This window comes from Camelus bactrianus, chromosome 14 (assembly GCF_048773025.1).
Source record: "Camelus bactrianus isolate YW-2024 breed Bactrian camel chromosome 14, ASM4877302v1, whole genome shotgun sequence".
Lineage (NCBI taxonomy): Eukaryota > Metazoa > Chordata > Mammalia > Artiodactyla > Camelidae > Camelus > Camelus bactrianus.
Genome location: NC_133552.1, coordinates 68,610,505 through 68,630,530, shown reverse-complemented (window position 1 = coordinate 68,630,530; position 20,026 = coordinate 68,610,505). Strand labels below are relative to the sequence as shown.

Genomic DNA, 20,026 nt, shown 5'->3' with positions numbered 1-20,026 from the left:
GTGAATGGCGCTGATGACGCCCCGGAAAGGGCCCACGACCGGGTGCGGGGGAAGGGCGCCCCTGAGCGGGTGGGACCCTGCGCGGCCTGGGGTTGGGGGCGCCGCACCCGCACTCCCTCCCGCATCCCGGCTCTCCTTCCAGGAAGGGGCACGAAGCGGCTATCGATCCAGAGCTCACCGGTGACTAATGTGATGCTCGTAAACAAGCCGCGGGCCGGTCACCCGGGAACCACCCAGGCGCAAACCCAAGGCGGGCGGGCGCGCGCCCTTCTCAAGCCTGGGCGCCGGATCTGCAGACTGAAGTGTGTTGGGGGAAGGGGGTTCTCAGAGGGCAGCCAAGTTCATTGCCCGTTCTAGGCCCTCGCGAGTGGGCCGCGGCGGAGCGATGCGGGGCCCGAGTGGGGTGCAACCGCCCCCTCCCTTGCATGGAGCCCTGGCTGGCGGTCTCCGCCCTTGATCTCCGCCGGCCCCAGCCCCCTGCAGTGTTCCCTCCCCCGGTCCCCTCCCCAGCGGAAGCTCCGAGCCCAATTAATTGAGTCAAAGGCGGGAGGGCAGGGCCCTCCGCGCGGCGGCCGGCCCCCGCCCCTCCCGCGCGTCCCTTTTCCCGCCCTGGGTGGCATCTTCTCCGCCGGCATCCACAACGAGCCTCTGATTAATGAGGATCGGGCGGGCCCCCACCCCGCCCGGGCCCCGGCCTCCGCGGGAGGGGGAGGGGACGGCGGGAAACGCGGCCTGGGGAGAAAGGGGGGCGGGGCGGGGGCGCGCGGCCCGCCCCCCCCGCGCCCGGAGCCCATTGGCCGCGCGCGCCGTCCGTCGGGGGGCACGGCGCCAATGCGGGCGGCGGGGCGGGGCGGCCGCGCCGTGTGTGCCTGCGTAACGCCGAGTCACATGTTGTTTTGCTCTTCTTAGTTCAGTCACTCGGTGCGCGATGTGTTACTCACTGTGCGGCGGGGACCGCGACGAGCCCGGGTCGCCGTTGGCAGCAGCAGCAGCAGCAGCAGCCCCAGAGGCAGCGCGGACCCCGAGTACCCGGGCACACCCCGGCACCCCGGAACGCGGCGCGGCGGCGAGACCCGTGCGGCCGCGCGCGCCTTAGGCTCGGCCCCGCGGCTCGGGGACCCCGACTCTCGGCCCAGCCAGCGAGTCCCCAGGCGCCGCCCGAGAGCCCGGGAGGCAGCAGCCGCGGGCAGCCGGGCCAGGGGGCGGCCACCGCCTGCGCCGGGCATCCTCTGGGGCCCCGGAGCGGGGAGGGCGCTGCGCCACCGCGCGGTGCCGGCCCCCGCGGGCCTCCCCCAACCTTCCCCACCTCCTGGGCCCGAGGGACGCCGGCGAGCAGGGGGGGAGGGAGCCGCCCCCGCCCGCGCCCCCCTCCGCTACCCCCAGCCCTTCCAAGCCGGGCCGGGCGGCGCGGCCTGAAGCGCCCGCGATGGCGAGCCCGCCGCTCCACGGGCCCCCCGGGCCGGCGGGCGGCGACGGCCCCAACCTCAACAACAACAACAACAACAACAACCACAGCGTGCGCAAGTGCGGCTACCTGCGCAAGCAGAAGCACGGCCACAAGCGCTTCTTCGTGCTGCGCGGGCCCGGCGCGGGCGGCGACGAGGCGACGGCGACAGCGAGCGGGGGGCCGGCGCCGCAGCCGCCGCGGCTCGAGTACTACGAGAGCGAGAAGAAGTGGCGGAGCAAGGCGGGGGCCCCGAAGCGGGTCATCGCGCTCGACTGCTGCCTGAACATCCACAAGCGCGCCGACGCCAAGCACAAGTACCTGATCGCCCTCTACACCAAGGACGAGTACTTCGCCGTGGCGGCCGAGAACGAGCAGGAGCAGGAGGGCTGGTACCGCGCGCTCACCGACCTGGTCAGCGAGGGCCGCGCGAGCGCCGGCGACGCGTCCCCCGCCGCCGCCACCGCTGGGTCCTGCAGCGCCTCCCTGCCCGGCGCCCTGGGCGGCTCGGCCGGCGCCGCCGTGGCCGATGACAGCTACGGGCTGGTGGCGCCCGCCACGGCCGCCTACCGCGAGGTGTGGCAGGTGAACCTGAAGCCCAAGGGCCTGGGCCAGAGCAAGAACCTGACGGGCGTGTACCGCCTGTGCCTGTCGGCGCGCACCATCGGCTTCGTGAAGCTCAACTGCGAGCAGCCGTCGGTGACGCTGCAGCTCATGAACATCCGCCGCTGCGGCCACTCGGACAGCTTCTTCTTCATCGAGGTGGGCCGCTCTGCCGTCACGGGCCCCGGCGAGCTGTGGATGCAGGCCGACGACTCGGTGGTGGCGCAGAACATCCATGAGACGATCCTGGAGGCCATGAAGGCGCTCAAGGAGCTCTTCGAGTTCCGGCCGCGCAGCAAGAGCCAGTCGTCAGGCTCGTCGGCCACACATCCCATCAGCGTCCCCGGCGCGCGCCGCCACCATCACCTGGTCAACCTGCCCCCCAGCCAGACGGGCCTGGTGCGCCGCTCGCGCACCGACAGTCTGGCCGCCACCCCGCCGGCAGCCAAATGCAGCTCGTGTCGGGTGCGCACGGCCAGCGAGGGCGACGGCGGCGCGGCCGCCGGGACCGGGGCGGCGGGCGGCAGGCCGGTGTCGGTGGCGGGGAGCCCCCTGAGTCCGGGGCCGGTGCGCGCGCCCCTGAGCCGCTCGCACACCCTGAGCGGCGGCTGCGGCGGCCGCGCGAGCAAAGTGACGCTGGCGCCGGCAGGGGGCGCCCTGCATCACAGCCGCTCCATGTCCATGCCCGTGGCGCACTCGCCCCCAGCCGCGACCAGCCCAGGCAGCCTGTCGTCCAGCAGCGGGCACGGCTCGGGCTCCTACCCGCCGCCTCCAGGCCCGCACCCGCACCTGCAGCACCCCCTGCACCCCCAGCGACCTTCCAGCGGCAGCGCCTCGGCCTCGGGCTCCCCCAGCGACCCTGGCTTTATGTCCTTGGATGAGTATGGCTCTAGCCCCGGGGACCTGAGAGCCTTCTGCAGCCATAGGAGCAACACGCCCGAATCCATCGCCGAGACCCCCCCGGCCAGGGACGGCAGCGGGGGCGAGCTGTACGGATACATGACCATGGACCGGCCCCTAAGCCACTGTGGCCGTCCCTATCGCAGAGTCTCAGGGGACGGGGCCCAGGACTTGGACAGAGGGCTGAGGAAGAGGACTTACTCTCTGACCACACCTGCCCGGCAGCGGCCAGTGCCCCAGCCCTCCTCCGCCTCCCTGGATGAATACACCTTGATGCGGGCCACTTTCTCTGGCAGCTCGGGCCGTCTCTGCCCTTCCTGCCCTGCGTCCTCTCCCAAAGTGGCCTACCACCCCTACCCCGAAGACTACGGTGACATCGAGATCGGGTCCCACAGGAGCTCCAGCAGCAACCTGGGCACGGACGATGGCTACATGCCCATGACCCCTGGCGTGGCCCTCATGGGCGGTGGCAGCGGGAGCTGCAAGAGTGACGACTACATGCCCATGAGCCCCACTAGCGTGTCTGCCCCGAAGCAGATTCTGCAGCCACGCGCTGCCGCGACGGCCTTGCCCCCCTCGGGAGCTGGAGTGCCCACGCCCACCTCGGCGGTCAGCAGGGCCTTTCCAGGGAACGGGGGCAACTACAAGGCCAGCTCCCCGGCTGAGAGCTCTCCCGAGGACAGTGGGTACATGCGCATGTGGTGTGGCTCCAAGCTGTCCATGGAGAACGCTGACAGCAAGCTGCTTCCCAACGGGGACTACCTCAACATGTCCCCCAGCGACGCAGGCACCGCGGGAACCCCGCCGGACTTCTCTGCTGCCCTGCATGGCAGCGGGGAGATGCTGCGGGGCGTCCCCGGCTACTGCTACAGCTCCTTGCCTCGCTCCTACAAGGCTCCATACACCTGTACAGGGGACAACGACCAGTACGTGCTCATGAGCTCCCCCGTGGGGCGCATCCTGGAGGAAGAGAGGCTGGAGCCGCCAGCCAGCCCGGGGTCCACACAGTCGGCCAGCGCCTTCGCAGCTGGGGCAAGTGGCGGCGGCCACACCCAGCCGCCCCACCCAGCAGTGCCTTCGCCCGGGAGGCCGGGTGGCAGCGGCAGTGGCCGCCCAGAGGGCTTCCTGGGCCAGCGCTGCCGGGCCGTTCGACCCACGCGCCTGTCCCTGGAGGGGCTGCAGACCCTGCCCAGCATGCACGAGTACCCCCTGCCGCCCGAGCCCAAGAGCCCCGGCGAGTACATCAACATTGACTTCGGCGAGGCGGGCGCGCGCCTGTCACCGCCCGCCCCTCCGCTGCTGGCCTCGGCCGCCTCGTCGTCCTCGCTGCTGTCCGCAAGCAGCCCGGCCTCGTCACTGGGCTCGGGCACCCCAGGCACGAGCGGCGACAGCCGACAGCGCTCTCCGCTCTCCGACTACATGAACCTCGACTTCAGCTCGCCCAAGTCACCCCAGCCGGGCCCCCAGGGCGGGGACCCTGTGGGCTCCTTGGACGCACTCCTGTCCCCCGAGGCCTCCGCCTACCCGCCGCTGCCCCCGCGCCCGGCCGCCCCCTCCTCTGCCCTGCAGCCGCCACCCCCGCCTCCGCCTCCGCCGCCCGGGGAGCTATACCGTCTGCCTCCGGCCCCCACCTCCCAGGGCCCCAGCGCTGCCTCCTCCTCGTCCTCGGAGACGGGGGACAATGGTGACTACACCGAGATGGCCTTCGGCGTGGCTGCCACCCCGCCACAACCCATCGCGGCGCCCCCGAAGCCGGACGGTGGCCGCGTGAGCAGCCCCGTGGCCGGCTTGAAGAGGCTGAGTCTCATGGATCAGGTGTCGGGGGTCGAGGCCTTCCTGCAGGCCAGCCAGGCCCCAGACCCACACCGGGGTGCCAAGGTCATCCGCGCAGACCCGCAGGGGGGCCGCCGCCGCCACAGCTCTGAGACCTTCTCCTCGACCACCACTGTGACCCCCGTGTCCCCGTCCTTCGCCCACAACCCCAAGCGCCACAACTCGGCCTCCGTGGAAAACGTCTCTCTCAGGAAAAGCAGCGAAGGGGGCGGCAGCGGCGTCCTGGGTGGGGGCGAGGACCTCCCCACGTCCCCCCGCCAGCTGCAGCCACCACTCCCCCAGCAGGCTCGGCAATGGACTCCGGGTCAGCCCGGGGGCTTGGTCAGCTGCCCCGGGGGCAGCGGCTCTCCCATGCGCCGGGAGACCTCTGCGGGCTTCCAGAACGGCCTCAACTACATCGCCATCGACGTGAGGGACGAGCCAGAGCGGTCGCCGCCCCCGCAGCAGCATCCACACCCGCAAACCGGAGACAGGAGCGCCTGGGGCCGGGCCCGCGGCCTCGGGGGGCTCATCAGCACGGTGGGGGGCGGCGGCGCCGGCGCGGCGTGCGGGGGGCCGGGCCCCGGCGCCCTGCCCTCCGCCAGCACCTACGCGAGCATCGACTTCCTGTCGCATCACCTGAAAGAGGCCACGGTTGTGAAAGGTGAGGCCTGCGCGGCGGTGGGAGGGTGGGGGCGTCGGGGGTCAACTCCTCTTTCCTTGGGTTCCTTGACCCAGATGCCGGAGAGCGGGCGCAGGTTTCCTGTTTTGTTTTGCTTTTGGCCGCACGTCGGCCCTCTTTCCCCGGAGGCCTTGCCGAGAGCACTCGGCCGTCTTTGGGTTGCATGCGAGGCTTCCTGCCCCGGAGACTTTGCCTTGCTTTCTTTGGCCCAGCCCCTTTCTTCTTTCCCACAGCGTCAGCACCCGGTGGACCCCCTAGGTCGGCCGCCCCAGCAGGTGGCACGGGGGGCTTCTTGTTCTGAGAGGCGGGGAACGTGCTAGGAAGGCGCCTGAAGGTTCGCAGGCCCGGGCTCCAGCCCTCACCTTCCTCTTTGTTTTCCTGGAGCCGCGCCCGGTGATTCTTGCTCAGCCTCAAAGTTTATAAAAACAGGCCCCAAAGTTGTTTAGGAAGTGAACGTCCATTTTGGTCTCTGCCGCGGGGAACAGTTAACCGTTTGAAGTTTACACGTCAGCCGGGGGAGCTTTTTCGCCAGACTTTGTTCTCCTGAGGGGCTGACGTGGTCGCACTGCTTACACACAGCTTACACGCAATGGTCCTCAAACCTGCATGAGCCCGAGATTCTAATGCAGTAGGTCTGGGGTGTGGCCGAGGACGTGTGTTCTTAAGGGGCCCCCGGGTTGTGCCGGTGCTGCTGGTTGGGGACCATCCTGGGAGCACCTGCCCCAGTTAGATCCCCTGTGGAGGGCTGAGAAGTGACCTCTGGGGCTTCGTCATCCCGGGCGCAAGTCAAGTGTCCCATGGGCAGGGCCCAGACACCAGCATTTTTTGGTTGCCCAGGTGATGTGAATCTGTGCTTCAGAGAAGACGTTGGAAGAGGATGGCACCCATCTTTTCAGAACGGTTGGATGGGATGGTGCCCCGAGTATTGTTCTAAACGTTCTCATCAAATATCCATGAGGAGGTTGTGCTTTGCAGCTGGTGGTGCATCTGACTGTGTCAGACTCGGAATGATGAGGTGGAAGAGGGGGGCGGGGATGGGCATTCTGTTCAGGAGAGTTCTTTAATTTTGCAGCTGCTTCCCTGCAGGGTTGCGGGTAAGATAGAGGCTTCGTGGGAGCTACAAAGCCCGTGGTAGTGAGCACTCTTCTAAGTGGTGTCCAGTGCTGGCCCAAGGTCAGCAGTCTGCAAGGGTTAAAAGGTGATGATCGAGTCGGCTCTGGGGTTCACACACCTTTTGTTCCAAAAGTAAACAGACCTGACCAACGCTGTCTAAATCCAGCCTATGTTTCATGGTACCCACGGGATTTGAAGTTCTAGCTGTAGGGGGAATACCCTGTTATTCTAACAGAATAGGGGAGAAGCTTTTTGCCTTTTTATGAAAACCACAGAACAGAAGATGGAAAGTCGCAGAGGATTGTCAGGAATTTGGCGCTTCCGCATTTAATTAAGTCAATCAGAAGCTGTCAGGATGTGTTTCATGAATGGTGACTCTCAGCGGAAGGTCACTTTGCTGGAGTTACGCATTCCAGGTGCATCTGAAGAATGGCTCGTGTGTCTGGGAGTTGAAGGATGGTTAGCTGCTGTCCCAGGCGCAGGCCGGAGAAGCGCCCCAGCACAGCCGCAGCTGAGTGGGGGTGACAACACACAGGCGAGCGGATCTGCACCGCAGTGAACAGGAAAGTGCATTCTGCTGAAATCTGACTCTCATCAGAAAAACAGCCTGAGAACATAACACCTTGTACTGCTGCTGGTGGAGTAGGCAGTGAAAACCTGGGCTGGATTGAGGAGGGCCGTGGGAGTGGGTTCTCGCAGTGCCAGGAGGCATGAGCTAGCCCTTGGCCTACAGGCCTAAAAGAATTCGAGGCCTTTCTGATAAAGTAGGTATGTCCAGAAACGGGATTCGTGTACGATACAATTGCCCTTTTCAGATGAGGGAAAATTTTCAACCGCAAGAGATGAGTTGAGAGAGAGACCTGATTTGCCTTGTTTTGTTTCAGATTTTCCCACCAGGAGAAAATTCCTTTCAACCTATAGGATTCAGGATTCTGAAATCAAAACAGTGGTTTGTATGTTTCAGGGTGACTGAACAAAGCGGAGTGATGGCTTTTGATTGTTGTTTTTCCAAAGCTGTGTGGGCATTATGGCAAATACCCTCTGAGGAAGGAAAAAGACTATTTTTAAGCAAAATAGATAACTACAATGGATCCATTGTGCCAAAACCACATTAAAGAGAAAAAAAAAAGGACTGCACGCTAAATGGATTTCTAGTAAACTCATTTGAGCAGAGAGAACAGTAGACTAGGGGAGACGAGGATGTCATCTTAATTAATGTGGCAGCCAAATTGCGTTCTGCGGAGCCAGGGAGGGACCCTTGAGAAACTCAGAAGGAACACTCACTGCTGTGTCACTCACGTATGCGCGTCGACGTTGGTTTGTGGTGCCCGTAAATAAAAAGTTCCCGGGAGAGAAGTGTCTTCCGGGAGCATGGTTAGTGGAAGCAAGACTTGCAAGGCATTTCTTTGAAGATGAAATGGGAAATGGGCTTCCTGGGTCATTGGGTGCCCTGCCCTGGCTCTCAGAAGTGGAATGTGTTTCCACATCCAGCTCCTTGGGTTCCGCATGGGAACCCTTCATTAGTTATGCTGAAGCAGAATCATTTGGGGTCATTTGGGTAGTGTTCGGTATTTGGATAAGCAGTGACCAGGAGGTAAGGTTCCAGCCATGTTTACAGCTGTTTTCGGCAGAATTGGCAATGGGGGTGGGATTTCAATGCTAGAGCCAATTAAAAAGTTAGTACCCCTTAGGTTTACATACAAATACGTGTGTGTGTCTGTATGCAGTCCAGAGCAGGTGAACATGTAACCCTAAATTATCCATCTCACTTAAGAGCAAGGAGAAGCTTCCTTGCCGTGCATTTTGTGAGTATGCGTGTGGAAAAATCTAACCTATCTGTTCAAGTGTCATTGTTTGGAAACTGGAACGATGCTTCTGAATTTACTGTGCTCTGAAAGTGTTTTTCTCTTTTTTCCATCATTTTAAATTGAAGTATGGTTGATGTACAGTGTTGGGTTAGTTTCTGGTGTACAGCATAGTGATTCAGTTATGCAAATATATATTCTCTTTCATGTCCTTTTTAATTATAGGTTATTATAAGATATTGAATATAGTTCCCTGTGCTCTACAGCAGGACCTTGTTGTTTATCTATTTTGTATATAGTGGTGTGTGTCTGCTAATGCCAAACTCCCGATTTCTTCCTCCGTCTCCCCTTCCCCCACTGGTGACCATAAGCTTGTAAAACTGCTTTTTAAAATGAACTTTATGAATCTGGTTGTTAGGATTACAGCGTGGTGTAGACCATAAACTGTGCTATTTCACTGTTCCTCTTTAGTAGGGTGTTTGTTCTAAAATTGGTTTATGTGTATGTACAAGGCAGATTAGATAAGAATTGCCCCTGAAAGCATCTGTATTTAAATTTGTTTGATAAAAGGACTATTTAGTCACATCCCAGGGTGAAAGAATTATGGGATAAGAGAAATGTTTCGGAAGGAAGGACGCAATCACTGTTTATGTTTCAAAGCATCGCCTGTTGAAGTCTTAAAGCACAGGACTTGCATATTTTTAGAGCTCCAGTGAGATGGCTTGACAAACCACACACGCTTTCTTTTTTCTGCCCTGCCTGCGTTTCCGCTTGGCTTGGCTGGCTCTTGTCATCAGGAGATAGGCGTGTGCCTGTTCCTGCCCCTTCCCGGGAACCGACGACTAAGGTGCTAATGCAAACACACTGGCTTTCGTGAATGAAAGTCACGTGACTTGTTCTAGTTCCTTTATTGAAAGAGAAACGTTTACAAAAATAGTGCTTCGGGGAGGGAAGCATGCCGTGTGGGACACTAACCCAGGAATCAGGAAACCAGGTTCCTAGCTCCTGACCTTCCTGAGTGGTGTATGAGTAGAGGGAAGCCGTCCAGTCGCTCTCTCACTTTCTCTGTCTGTGGAATGGGCTAGTTGGCACCCGCTCCTCTGGGTCCCAGGGCCGCCGGGAGGCCCCGGAGATTGTCAGCATCCGGAGCGGTTAAGGTCTTCTAAAAAGGAAAATAAATCCAGGAATGCTGTTGATACTCATTGCCTTGAAACCACGAGTACATCCAGGAAAGACACTTCTGTAAATGGGTGTTCTTAGATTCAAAACCAAACCAAACCAAACAAAAAGCTCATAGCTGTCTGAAAACAGAGCTGGTACCTGCCTAAGAACTGCAGGCCTTTTCTGTTTGAGCACTGGTTCCACTCCCATCTCCAGGAGCCACTGTTCATCCTCCTCTTAATTTAACTGGAGATTTTTTCATGCATGACTATCAGCAGTAATGAAGTAGCATTTTCAATTACGTAGTAAAATAAGGATGAAGGAAAACAGCCTTCTAATCCTGAAACCGTATCAGGACTGCACTCTGACGACCTTCTGTGATTTGCTGTGTATTCAGAGACACTGCCAGGATGCAAATGGGTAAGCAGAGCGCAGGGTTTTTAGAGGGGCGGCGCTGGCCCTTGCTACGCGATGCCTTATAAGAAAAACAGCTTAAACTTTTAGCTGTTGAATCGTCCATTGTTCAGCCTGAGGCTTCACTCTTCGGGGTTGATTAGGGTGATCACTCCTGCCCTGTTTTGATTTGTCTGGTTGTCAAGCCGGGTCGGGAAAACCTCCAGGGTTTGATTTGCTTTTCCTCCACAGGCCCACTTTCCCCCAGAGAAGGAGTTTTACTGGATCATGAATGCTTGATTTTTTTTTTCTGAATGATTAGTATTAAAATGAATCTCTTTCTTTCTCTGAAAAGAACTTGCAAAAGTTTCGCTCCCAGCACGGGGATAATGGGTTTTCTGTTAAATTCCCACGAATGCATTTTCTGTGGAATCCGAGTTCTAAGAGCCGGGGAACTTTTGGTATCAGATTTGGCAGGTGGAAAGGTTCTTTGTGTTGTTTTTTTGAGGGGGGGCGGTTAGCACAGAACCAAGTGTTCCCATTTCACCTTAGAAACTTAAGGGAAAACGTACCTGAACTCTTTTATCTGCATTGCCAAGTCCCCGGAGACGGTGGGGGCACTCGGGGAAGGAAACCATGGTGCCCCGCCCCCACACCCAGTTCTTCAGTGCGGCCCCTGTAATAGGTGATCTCTGCAGACTTTCATCCACTACATGTTAGAGGAGAATGAGTGTTCATAAGATGATGGCATTTTCATCAACAACACATTTTCAGAACCTCCCAAATCAGCAGTGATAGACACGTCATTTGCCAGGTGGTAGGTTTTGCGAGAACAGCACCGTCCACATTTAAACGGGGACATTCTTGCTGTGTCAGTTTTATTAATTTGCATGCGCTCTTCAAGATGGCGGTGGTTATTTTGAGTCATTCAAGGTCGATTATTGTGGACAGAGTTCAGGGGTAGGTTTTTTTCTGAAGAGAGCTGGGGAAGTCATCACTCAAGACCGAGGGAGTGCTGAGGTTAGTAATTGCTACTGATTATTCCACTTCTTCCTGCATGGTTGCAGAGACTTCAACTGCGTTAAAATGAAAGGCGCAGAGGAAAGTTTGAATAGAGAAAGTTGGAGCACGTGCTGGATACTGGCAAGTTGCTCTGTGGGTGCAAACAATACAGGACGCTCTGTGCTTGGTGGTCTCATTTAATTGACTTCATTGTGTTAGAACTGTATCCATTGAATTCTGCTGAAATAGAATTAGGTTAAATCTTCGAGGCTGCACATTTACAAATGGTAGGATAGTCAAGTTAGCCGTTCTGATTTCTTCTTGATTGGACTAGAAAATATTAAATTTGCATAAAGTTACTTCTACCTGCCCTTTGTAAAGTTGATCAGGCAAAATGTGTCTTCAAAGTTGGCCCAGTTTTCTCATGCCATACGTGATAGTTATGCCCATAGATGAGATTTAGAAAATGCTCTTTGCTTATTGTGCTTTTACCGAAATTTGAAATATTTGATCAAATATTTTTATCTATAATATACCTTAGAGATGAATGATCGCATGCACAGCGTTTTATAAATACTGGGCTTTTTAGTATCAATTTTAAAGAGTCCCAAATTTTCTAGAAATAATTATACTGTTTTGGGATGCTGTGCGTTTGTGGCGAGTACGTGTGTGTAGGACCATAATATCTCGCCCAGTCGTGGTCCGAGAGGCTGGATGTGGATTTTTTTTCGTGACTGAAGCTTCAACACTGAGTAGTTGTGTGTTCTCTAATCATGTTAATACTTTATGACCGTAAGTATAACTGTAGTTTTACCATTACTTTAATCTGCCCACATGGTATTGGTAGAAATACTTGAGTGAATTATGGTGTAGTGTTAAATTCCAATTTTTTCAATGTGACAAAATTAGAAATTATAGTAGAGTTCATCATATTAATGATTTTAATAGTTACCTTAAAATCTATATGTATATCTTAAGAATAACTTCTTTCATACAGAATCAGTGAGTAACTTTTAACATTTATGCATGCAACGTCATGCTTTATGCAAATTAAAAATAGTTACTTAAATCCGTCCATCTTTGACCTCCAAATTACAAGTGTAAGCAACAGTCCCGAAACTTGGTGGACAATGAATGATTTTGAAAAAATTCTGCAGAAGTGGAGATGATGAAAATGGAACCATTACTCTGATCAATATTGAAAGATAATTGCATGTCCCTCCCCCCTTTCAATCAAAAGAAGTGGTTAAAATTCAAAAGGGGTTTTTCTTCACTTTACAGTGTTAAGATATTTTCATACATAGAATCTTACATAATACTCCAAAGACCCCATGATGTAGCCGGGGGCACCCAGATCCCCATTTTTGGAATAAGGAACCTGCAGCTTAGAGAATCCCAGCGACTTGGCCGGGAATCCCTAAGCCAGAAAGAGTGCTGGTGGGTGAACGACACAGAGAGGCTGTTTCAGCGCCTGACCCCCGGCCGGGGCTTTGCTGCAGTGAACCCCGTCATCCCCAGGGCCCCCGCGCTGTCTGCGCTGGGTGGTCTTAGACAGCAGTGACCTTGGGGTTTCACTGTAGACCGGCCTCAAGGCAACTTTCAGGTTAACAGTTTGGCTTTCATTTCATTTGGTGGTAGTTACTTAATTTCTCTCTTTGTTCGTCCCCACATTATTCATTCAGAGTGAAACGGGGACAGCTAAGCAGGAAGACTGGATGTTGAAGGAGAGTTCCCTGATTTTTTTTTAAATTCTTATTTTTTATTGAAGTGTAGTTGAGTTACAATGTTAGTTTTCATGTGTGCAGCAAAATGATTCAGTTGTATATATACATACATATATATATATATATATATATATATATATATATATATATATATATTAGTTCAGATTCTTTTTAAAAACTCATTTCCATACTTGCCGGTTTGAAGAGCTTGGGATTCCGTATTGTCTTCCAGACTCTCTTTCCGTTGGTGAATTTTAGAGCTGAGTCACATGGTGGTTAGGTCACCTGTTCTGGGGGACCCGAGGCTCCCTTCCTGGACATCTACTGGCCTGCAGAGTGGAAACTTTTATTCCTCCAGCTGTCTTTGTCTCAGTAAATCAAACTGTATATTATACTTGATAAGATACCTCCCTGCCAGCACCAAGTACACGAAAACTCCTGCCACCCGGCGTGGGGGCCGTCGGGAGAGCAGATACAGGGTCGCTTTGAGTGAGAAGGGCTGGCAGGCGTCGGCGTGATGTAATTCATCTGGAGGTTGTGAGCATGGAGGCCCAGGGAGGGTGGGCATCCTTTCAAGGTCACTGATTTAATTAGCTGGTGGAGATGTTGGTAAATATTGTCAGAAAAGAAGAGGGTTGCTCTTGTCTCCATGGCCTTTGTGTGCCGATGAGTAACTTTCTCCCAGCACACGGCCTGTTCCAGCTAAACCACTTCTTATTCACAGAAGTGATATTGGCCTTTTTCTTGGGGAGCATTTCAGGAGACTGCCACCTGCAGGCGCTGCGAGGGATGCTGAGCAACAGAAAGGGGACACGGAGGCCCTCCAGTGAGGAAGCCCCTAGCACGTCAGAGAAATAGGCTGCCCGCCACCGTGTGGGCAGTGTTTACTGATGCTGCCCGAGAGTGAAGGTTTGGCAAGCGTTCAAGGTCGTGTGCTTACTTGTTTAAAAAAAGAAGAAAGAAAATTCTTGAGATAATTTAAATAGAAAGGCCTCCATGATCTGAGGAAATACAGGTCCTCATTCCGTGTAGGTGGTTCATCCTGGGCCACTGACCCAGCGTCTGTGGGTCTGTCTGTGTTTTCAGTCTCTGCTTAAGGGACCCTTCAGATGCGTTTATTCTGTAAACCACGTACTCCTCATGATTAATAAATCCGTTTACTATTTGTGAAGAAATGAGTCATCCCCCTGTGTAATGATGAGTTTACTTGAAAACTAACCACTTGAGAATTTGCCTGAGGACCAAGAAGCAGCTGGTCGGTTGTTGCCAGGGGGTGGCCGTCCTGCAGGCGGTCATTTCACCTGTGCCCTTCCTGTTTTTTAATTAAAAAAAAAAATATATATATATATATATATATATATATGTATATATATTTAGCTTACTTTTTACATGTTGAGAAATTTTTTTCAGAAGGGTCCGCCTCCTTAAGATGTGAGCCTACCCCTCCCTGGCCCCCCTGGAAAGGCACAGAGGAAGAGGTGAGCCACCACAACGATCCCTGAGCTATCCAGGTTCGAGAAAATGCAGCCAAGAATCTGTGGCCTCGTGTTCTGGGGAGTGACTCGGGGTTGTGTTTACAGGAGCTGTCAGTCTCTCCAGCATCCGAGGAGAGAGGACTTCCTTCCCGGCCGGTGACAGCCCCAGGGCCACGCGCCCGCTGTTCCGAGCCACGCACACCAGTAACGCGCCCGGTGCTGCTGTCCACCGGCGGCGCGGGATGAACAGAACGCGAGTGCTCTTCCTCCTCCCAGGAATTAAGGCAGCGCTGGAACTGCCCCTCGGGTTAAGAGGAAAGCAGAGTTCAGAGCCCCCCGTCTTCCAGCACTGGCTCTGTGGGCACTCGCCCCGTCGGGAGGGGAGTGAGGGGGCTTCTGTGCTGGGCAGGGGCTCTTCCTGAAGAAGCCCAGCAGCCTTGCCCCGGACGAGGTCTGCACCGTGAAAACATCCTTTCCTCCGGGGACCGGGGGCCCGAGCGCTGGCTGCAGTACCCAGTGCTGGCGGTGGGGAGCCACTGAAAACAGAGCCCGAGGTTGATGACCAGCTGCTGCCCCTGGATCCCCAGGTCTGCCGTGGAAGCCACCCTCTCCCATCTCGGGAGTGACGCGCCTCTGCCCGGCCAGGCCTCCCGTCCCTCCGCCAGGACTCCCCGAGCCCGCGGTTGGTGGATGGATGGATGGATGGATGCATGGGTGGATGGGGAATTGTGAGGTGAGGGAGAAGTCTGGCAAACAGGCCAGGATGTTCTTGCTAAATTTAAAAGCTATGCACATAGTACTTGAGGAACTCCAGGCAATAAGCAGGGTTAAGCGGGGCATGGATTAGAGGGTGCTACGAAGCTGGATTTTGTTTGCTGGAGATCGGAGGTGGAGGTTCCAGGACCCTGGTCCGCCGTGGTCACCAGGAGGCTCCAGAGCTGCTCAGACAACAGGAGTTCCTAGAAAGGGGGACTCCAGGGGTCAGTGTCTTACACCACAGCCTGGATGCATTTTTTTTTAAATTGAAGTTTAATATAATTGATTTACAATAGTAAGTACTCCCAGACATAGGAAACAAAATTATGGTTACCAAAGGGGAAAAGAGGGGAGGGATAAATTAGGAGTTTGGGATTTGTGGATACAGAATAGATAAACGACAAGGTCCTACTATACAGCACAGGGAAATAGCTCCGATAGCTTGTAATAACCTATAATGAAAATGAATATATATGTATGTATTATGTATAACTGAATCATTATGCTGTATTTTTTAAAAGATAAATTGCTAATGTGATTCGTGGTGGTGGTAGGCTTCTGTCTTATTCTTATATGATGTAGGCATTTTTAGAATTGTTTTCCAGCATAAAAGTGACCTAAAAATAACATTTCTCATACGCAGATGAAGCCAGAAACCCATAAGCTCCTCATAAGCTCTTCTGGTTACATTTATCAAATAAGTTTGGTGAAGCTACTCTCATTACTTCACCAAGCAGACTTCTAATAAATGTGTAGTTCAGTTGAAAATATTTAGCAAAATATGTTAGTTGTAAAACTGCAAAATCTGTATTTCTTCTTCCTTTAGGATATTATAAAACCAAGAGTGTCCATTTATTTCAGTCAGTTTCAGAAGACTCTGAGTAAACAAAATACTTTACGCTTTAAAGGAACGGTGGTGTTGGAAACATTAGATACGAAACATGGACAAACTCCGATCAATAAGAACATTAATGACTTTTTCAACATTCTTTAGATTTTATTTATTTTGAAAAAGTTTTAAAATAGACACTTTCTTTTGAAGTTGAAAGTTTATGTAGCTTCCAAATGTGATGTCATTTTGGTCCTTAGGGTTGTGCCAGAATTATCAAGATGCTGTAGAACCAACTAATCTCAATCCCGTTTGCTTCTCACTGTCGTTTGCAGTCTAACTTGTCGGTAGTACTGGTTGTTCGTAGTCCTGGTGCCAAATGAAATAACCACTGCGGTAAAATACCCATGTTTCCCTGGCGCGGAGCATTCAAATTCTAGGATAACTCGGGGTGACAGGCACGCATCTTCCTGACTGGAGTCGGTGCCATTGAGCTGGAATGTTCAGAATCCACTGGGGCTTCGGCCGTTTCTAAAACTGGAGCGTGGCTGACGTTTCCGGCCAGTCAGTTGATTGCGAGGTCAGTGTGTCCCAGCACAGGAGTAGGTGGGAGGCTCAGGATCCCGAAACAGCCCCTGTCCCCGGGGGCCACGCCCACCAGCTGTTTCCCAGGCAACCAGTCCTCAGCAGGTGCCCACTCTGGACAGAAGACAGAAGACAGAAGACGGGCTGTCCCCACCTGGGCTGCGGTGCCCCTGCTGGAAGGTTCTGGTGGGACCCCTCAGACGTCTCATGCCCCCCACCTGTGCCGGGGGTGCGTCTGATGGGGTGGAATTTCCATGGCAGTTTCCTTCTCTGGGAAACCCTAGGTTTGATTTTGCTGGGCCCCGGCTCCTGATGGCAGCCTTTCTGAGGTCTTGGCGGCCTCGCCCCGTAACTCTCAGCCTTTCTTTGTGTGCCCCGTCTTTGCTGTCAGCCCTCGTATTCAGGAACTTCACAGTGCTAGGTTACGGGCCCCCCTTCCCTGCTCCCCCTCAACTCTCGCTTACAAGGAGGCATCCCCTCTAGTCTGTGTGATCGGAATCTTTCTGTGAGTGCATCCCTGCTTTCATCACCTTTCCCTCCGCAATCGCCGCTGCACACATGTGGAAACTCACACTTGAGATGTGTTCAGTGCAGCCACCCTCCCACCCCCGTGCCTGTCCGTGAAAAGTGAACATTCGGATTCTAGTTAATACTTTTCTCATCAGGGTCCACAGGCATTTAACACGTCACACGTCTGTATATTTTAGGTTCAAAACTGCTTAGCTTGTAGCTGTCCTAGTAATGTCCACGTAGGGTTCTGTTTTCTCAAGACACGTTTGCAACCATGTGCAGGCACCACTGAGTCCTTTTTAAAAGTGTATTTTTTTAATGTTTTTTTTCCCAAAAAAGCAAACAAACAAATGATAGGAACTTCCCATAAGGGCTTCTTGGGAGGATGGAAAGGTGGGCTGTGGTGCAGGAGGGGCAGCAGCAGAGAAGGTTCAGTCTCCCCTCAGATTTCAGATTTAACCAAATCATTACATTTTCGGTTTTTTTTTCATTACGGAGATGCCAATTGTTACATGTTGCATACTTTAAAACTATTTCACCCATTTTAAAAATATTAAGGTACAGTCTAGAAAGAAAGAGATTTGGCTTTCAAACTTAAAAAAAACCAAACCCAAAACAAAGATACTGAATCTTAAGGCCTGCCTTTGAAATCTGGGAAATAAGCATAATGCTGACATGTGTTCAGAACATGTAGCGTCGCAGGTGCTCCAGGAAATGAAGATAAAGCAGGGGAGGGGGGAAGGCGGCATCCTGGAGGTGGAGAGGAAGCAAGTCCTGCAGATACTTGGTAGAGGGGTGGTCCACATGAGCAAAGGGAATGACTAGCCGTGCAAAGGCCCTGGGGCAGAAGACTGCTGGTGGGGAGGAGACCCATGTAGCTGACAAAGGGAGCAGGCGACGATAGTGGATAATGTGAAGGACTAACAACTGACCATGAAGTGTGGAGCCCAATCAACCACCTTAAACACTCTGTTCATGTTTAACAGCCTAGGAGGAAAATGTTTCTTTGGAACAGTACGTAAAGTGTCTTAACACTTTTCATATGATTTTGCTGTAGCGTCTTTTTTTACTTGGTGAGGTAGATGTCCATTCTTGACTTTCTTTCTCAAAAATAGAGTCTCAAAGGTGAAGAGACCTAAGTTTTCCAGGGGAAGGAAGGGTCTGAGAGGTCACTGCGGTGCAGAAGGCAGTGGGAAGTTTTCAGAGGATGAACAGTGGAATCCGAGCACAAGCATTTAGTCGTCGAATGACACACTCAGCCACACAGACATATTTGGAAGCGCCTTGTAAAACATGTTTAAGTGATGTTTCATCTTCAGAACCTCCTTGGGGGGAAGGTTCCTGCTCTTACCTTTTTTCTTTTAATTGAAGTTTAGTTGATTTACAACGTTGTGTTAGTTTCTGGTGTACAGCGTTGTGACTCAGTCATATACACACACACACACACACACACACACACACTCTTTTTCATATTCTTTTCCATTATAGGCTATTACAAGCTACTGACTAGTTCCTTGTGCTGCACAGTAGGACCTCGTTGTTTATCTGTCTTATCCTTATTTTTAAAGGAACAGCCCGAGGGCGAGGGGATCTAGCTGTGGGCACCCCACCCCTCCGAATGCCTCGCAGGGTCTCTGCTGGGCTGTAGGGAGCGTTGCCCCGGCCCCTTTGTTGATACCTGGTTCTGTGTCTTCCGGGTACCACCATGCCTTCCTTTAAAAAACTGGGTCAGCTACTCCCTACTCCCCACCCCCAGGGCATCCGCACAGCGGGCTTTCCTGTAAGGAGCACTACATTCAGGCTCTGCAACAAACTGATTTCTTTCTTCAGCTGATTTGGAAACAAAATGATAGATTAATCAGCATTCCATGCATCCCGGGGAGACTGCGCCTAACAGGAAAGCTCTGACGGGGCGTCTGGTGCTCAGGGTGAAGGACGTCAAGAAAAACTAGTAGTCAGAGACCCTCTCCTCCTCTTAGCCTGTCTATGGGGAAAGCACACTTGGTAAATGGACTTGTGTGTGGTTAGTTGTAGCTTGTGTCATTTTAAGGACCTGACATAGGTTTAAGTCTCTGTTTAGAATGTTGACTTAGTTTTACTTAATTTTTCTGAAAGACGTGAAAAAGCATGCACGTGTGAAGCGTCTTGCAGAAGCGCATCCTTCCTTGTGACTCACTCAGCTGCATTAGTGGTTACTCCTTCCCGTAGAGCTTGCTGCTGCCTCTTCCAGGCCGGAAGCATGACACGTCAGTGATCGCTGTCGAGTGCGTTATTGTAGGAAACACGGGTCTCTTGAGTTCTCTGGTTCATGAAGGAATTTGTGGGAACTTGGTGTGTCAGGGACCAGGGCAGGGCGCGGTGAGTGGCAGCGGGCTGCGTGTCGGGAAGGTCTGTGACCAGCACCCAAGGCTTGGCGAGGACGCACGCCGCAGGGGACTGCACCCCTGCCCCGTGTCCGCCACACTCGCCCTCCTGGCAGATTGCCAGCATGGATTCGTAAATAACTTGATTCACGCATACTCTTATATGGGTGCCAAGTGTGTAAAGGATGAGCCCGTGGGCTGTTTCTCTTGGTTTCTCATTGTTTAGGTCCCTTTGGCTTCAAAGTGCCCCATTCCTGTTCAGTTCAACAAGTAGAAATTGTAAAATGGCCCTTTGCTGTCCAAAGAGAATGGAAAGTATGTTACTTTATATGAATTCATACATACAGGGTGTCGCAAACTCATGCAGCTGCTAAATGTGAAAGGGCGGAAGTGGTCTCCCGGGACGGGCCACGTGGGTCCGTGCGGTGCTCTCCTGGGAGGGCGTGGGCCGTGTCTGTGGGGCGCAGGGCACGGTCGTTGTCTGTGAAGGGTCCGTCTGTTCCGCCTGGAGTTTGTCTCGACTTCTAAAGAGGTGATTAGGAAGCCACCTCTTACTTAAACCCATTCTTTTCTAAACATTTTGTATCAGTTCTTAATTTTTTTAGTTGAATTATAGTCACTTTCCAACGTTGTGTCCATTTCTGGTGGTCGGCATGAGGTTTCAGTCACACATACACACATATTCATTTTCATACTCTTTTTCACGATAGGCTGTTACAAGATGTTGAATAGGGTTCCCTGTGCTGCGCAGTAGGACCTTGCTGTCTGTCTGTTTTATGTGTAGTAGTTTTTGTGTCTGCAAATCTCGAACTCCCAGTTTATCCCTTTGTACTCTCTGTCCCCCCGGTGACCAGAAGTTTGTTTTCTAT

General features: G+C 53.7%; 1 protein-coding gene across 1 annotated transcript in view; it reads left to right on the top strand.

Moving 5' to 3' along the window:
• The first annotated feature begins 891 nt into the window (after nt 1–891).
• IRS2 (insulin receptor substrate 2) overlaps nt 892–20,026 on the top strand; it is a 30,871-nt gene continuing 11,736 nt past the window's right edge. The window contains exon 1 of the mRNA XM_074378523.1: nt 892–5,423. Within this exon, the coding sequence (XP_074234624.1) occupies nt 1,427–5,423 (3,997 nt within the window). The 5' untranslated portion in view covers nt 892–1,426. The remainder of the gene's footprint in view (nt 5,424–20,026) is intronic.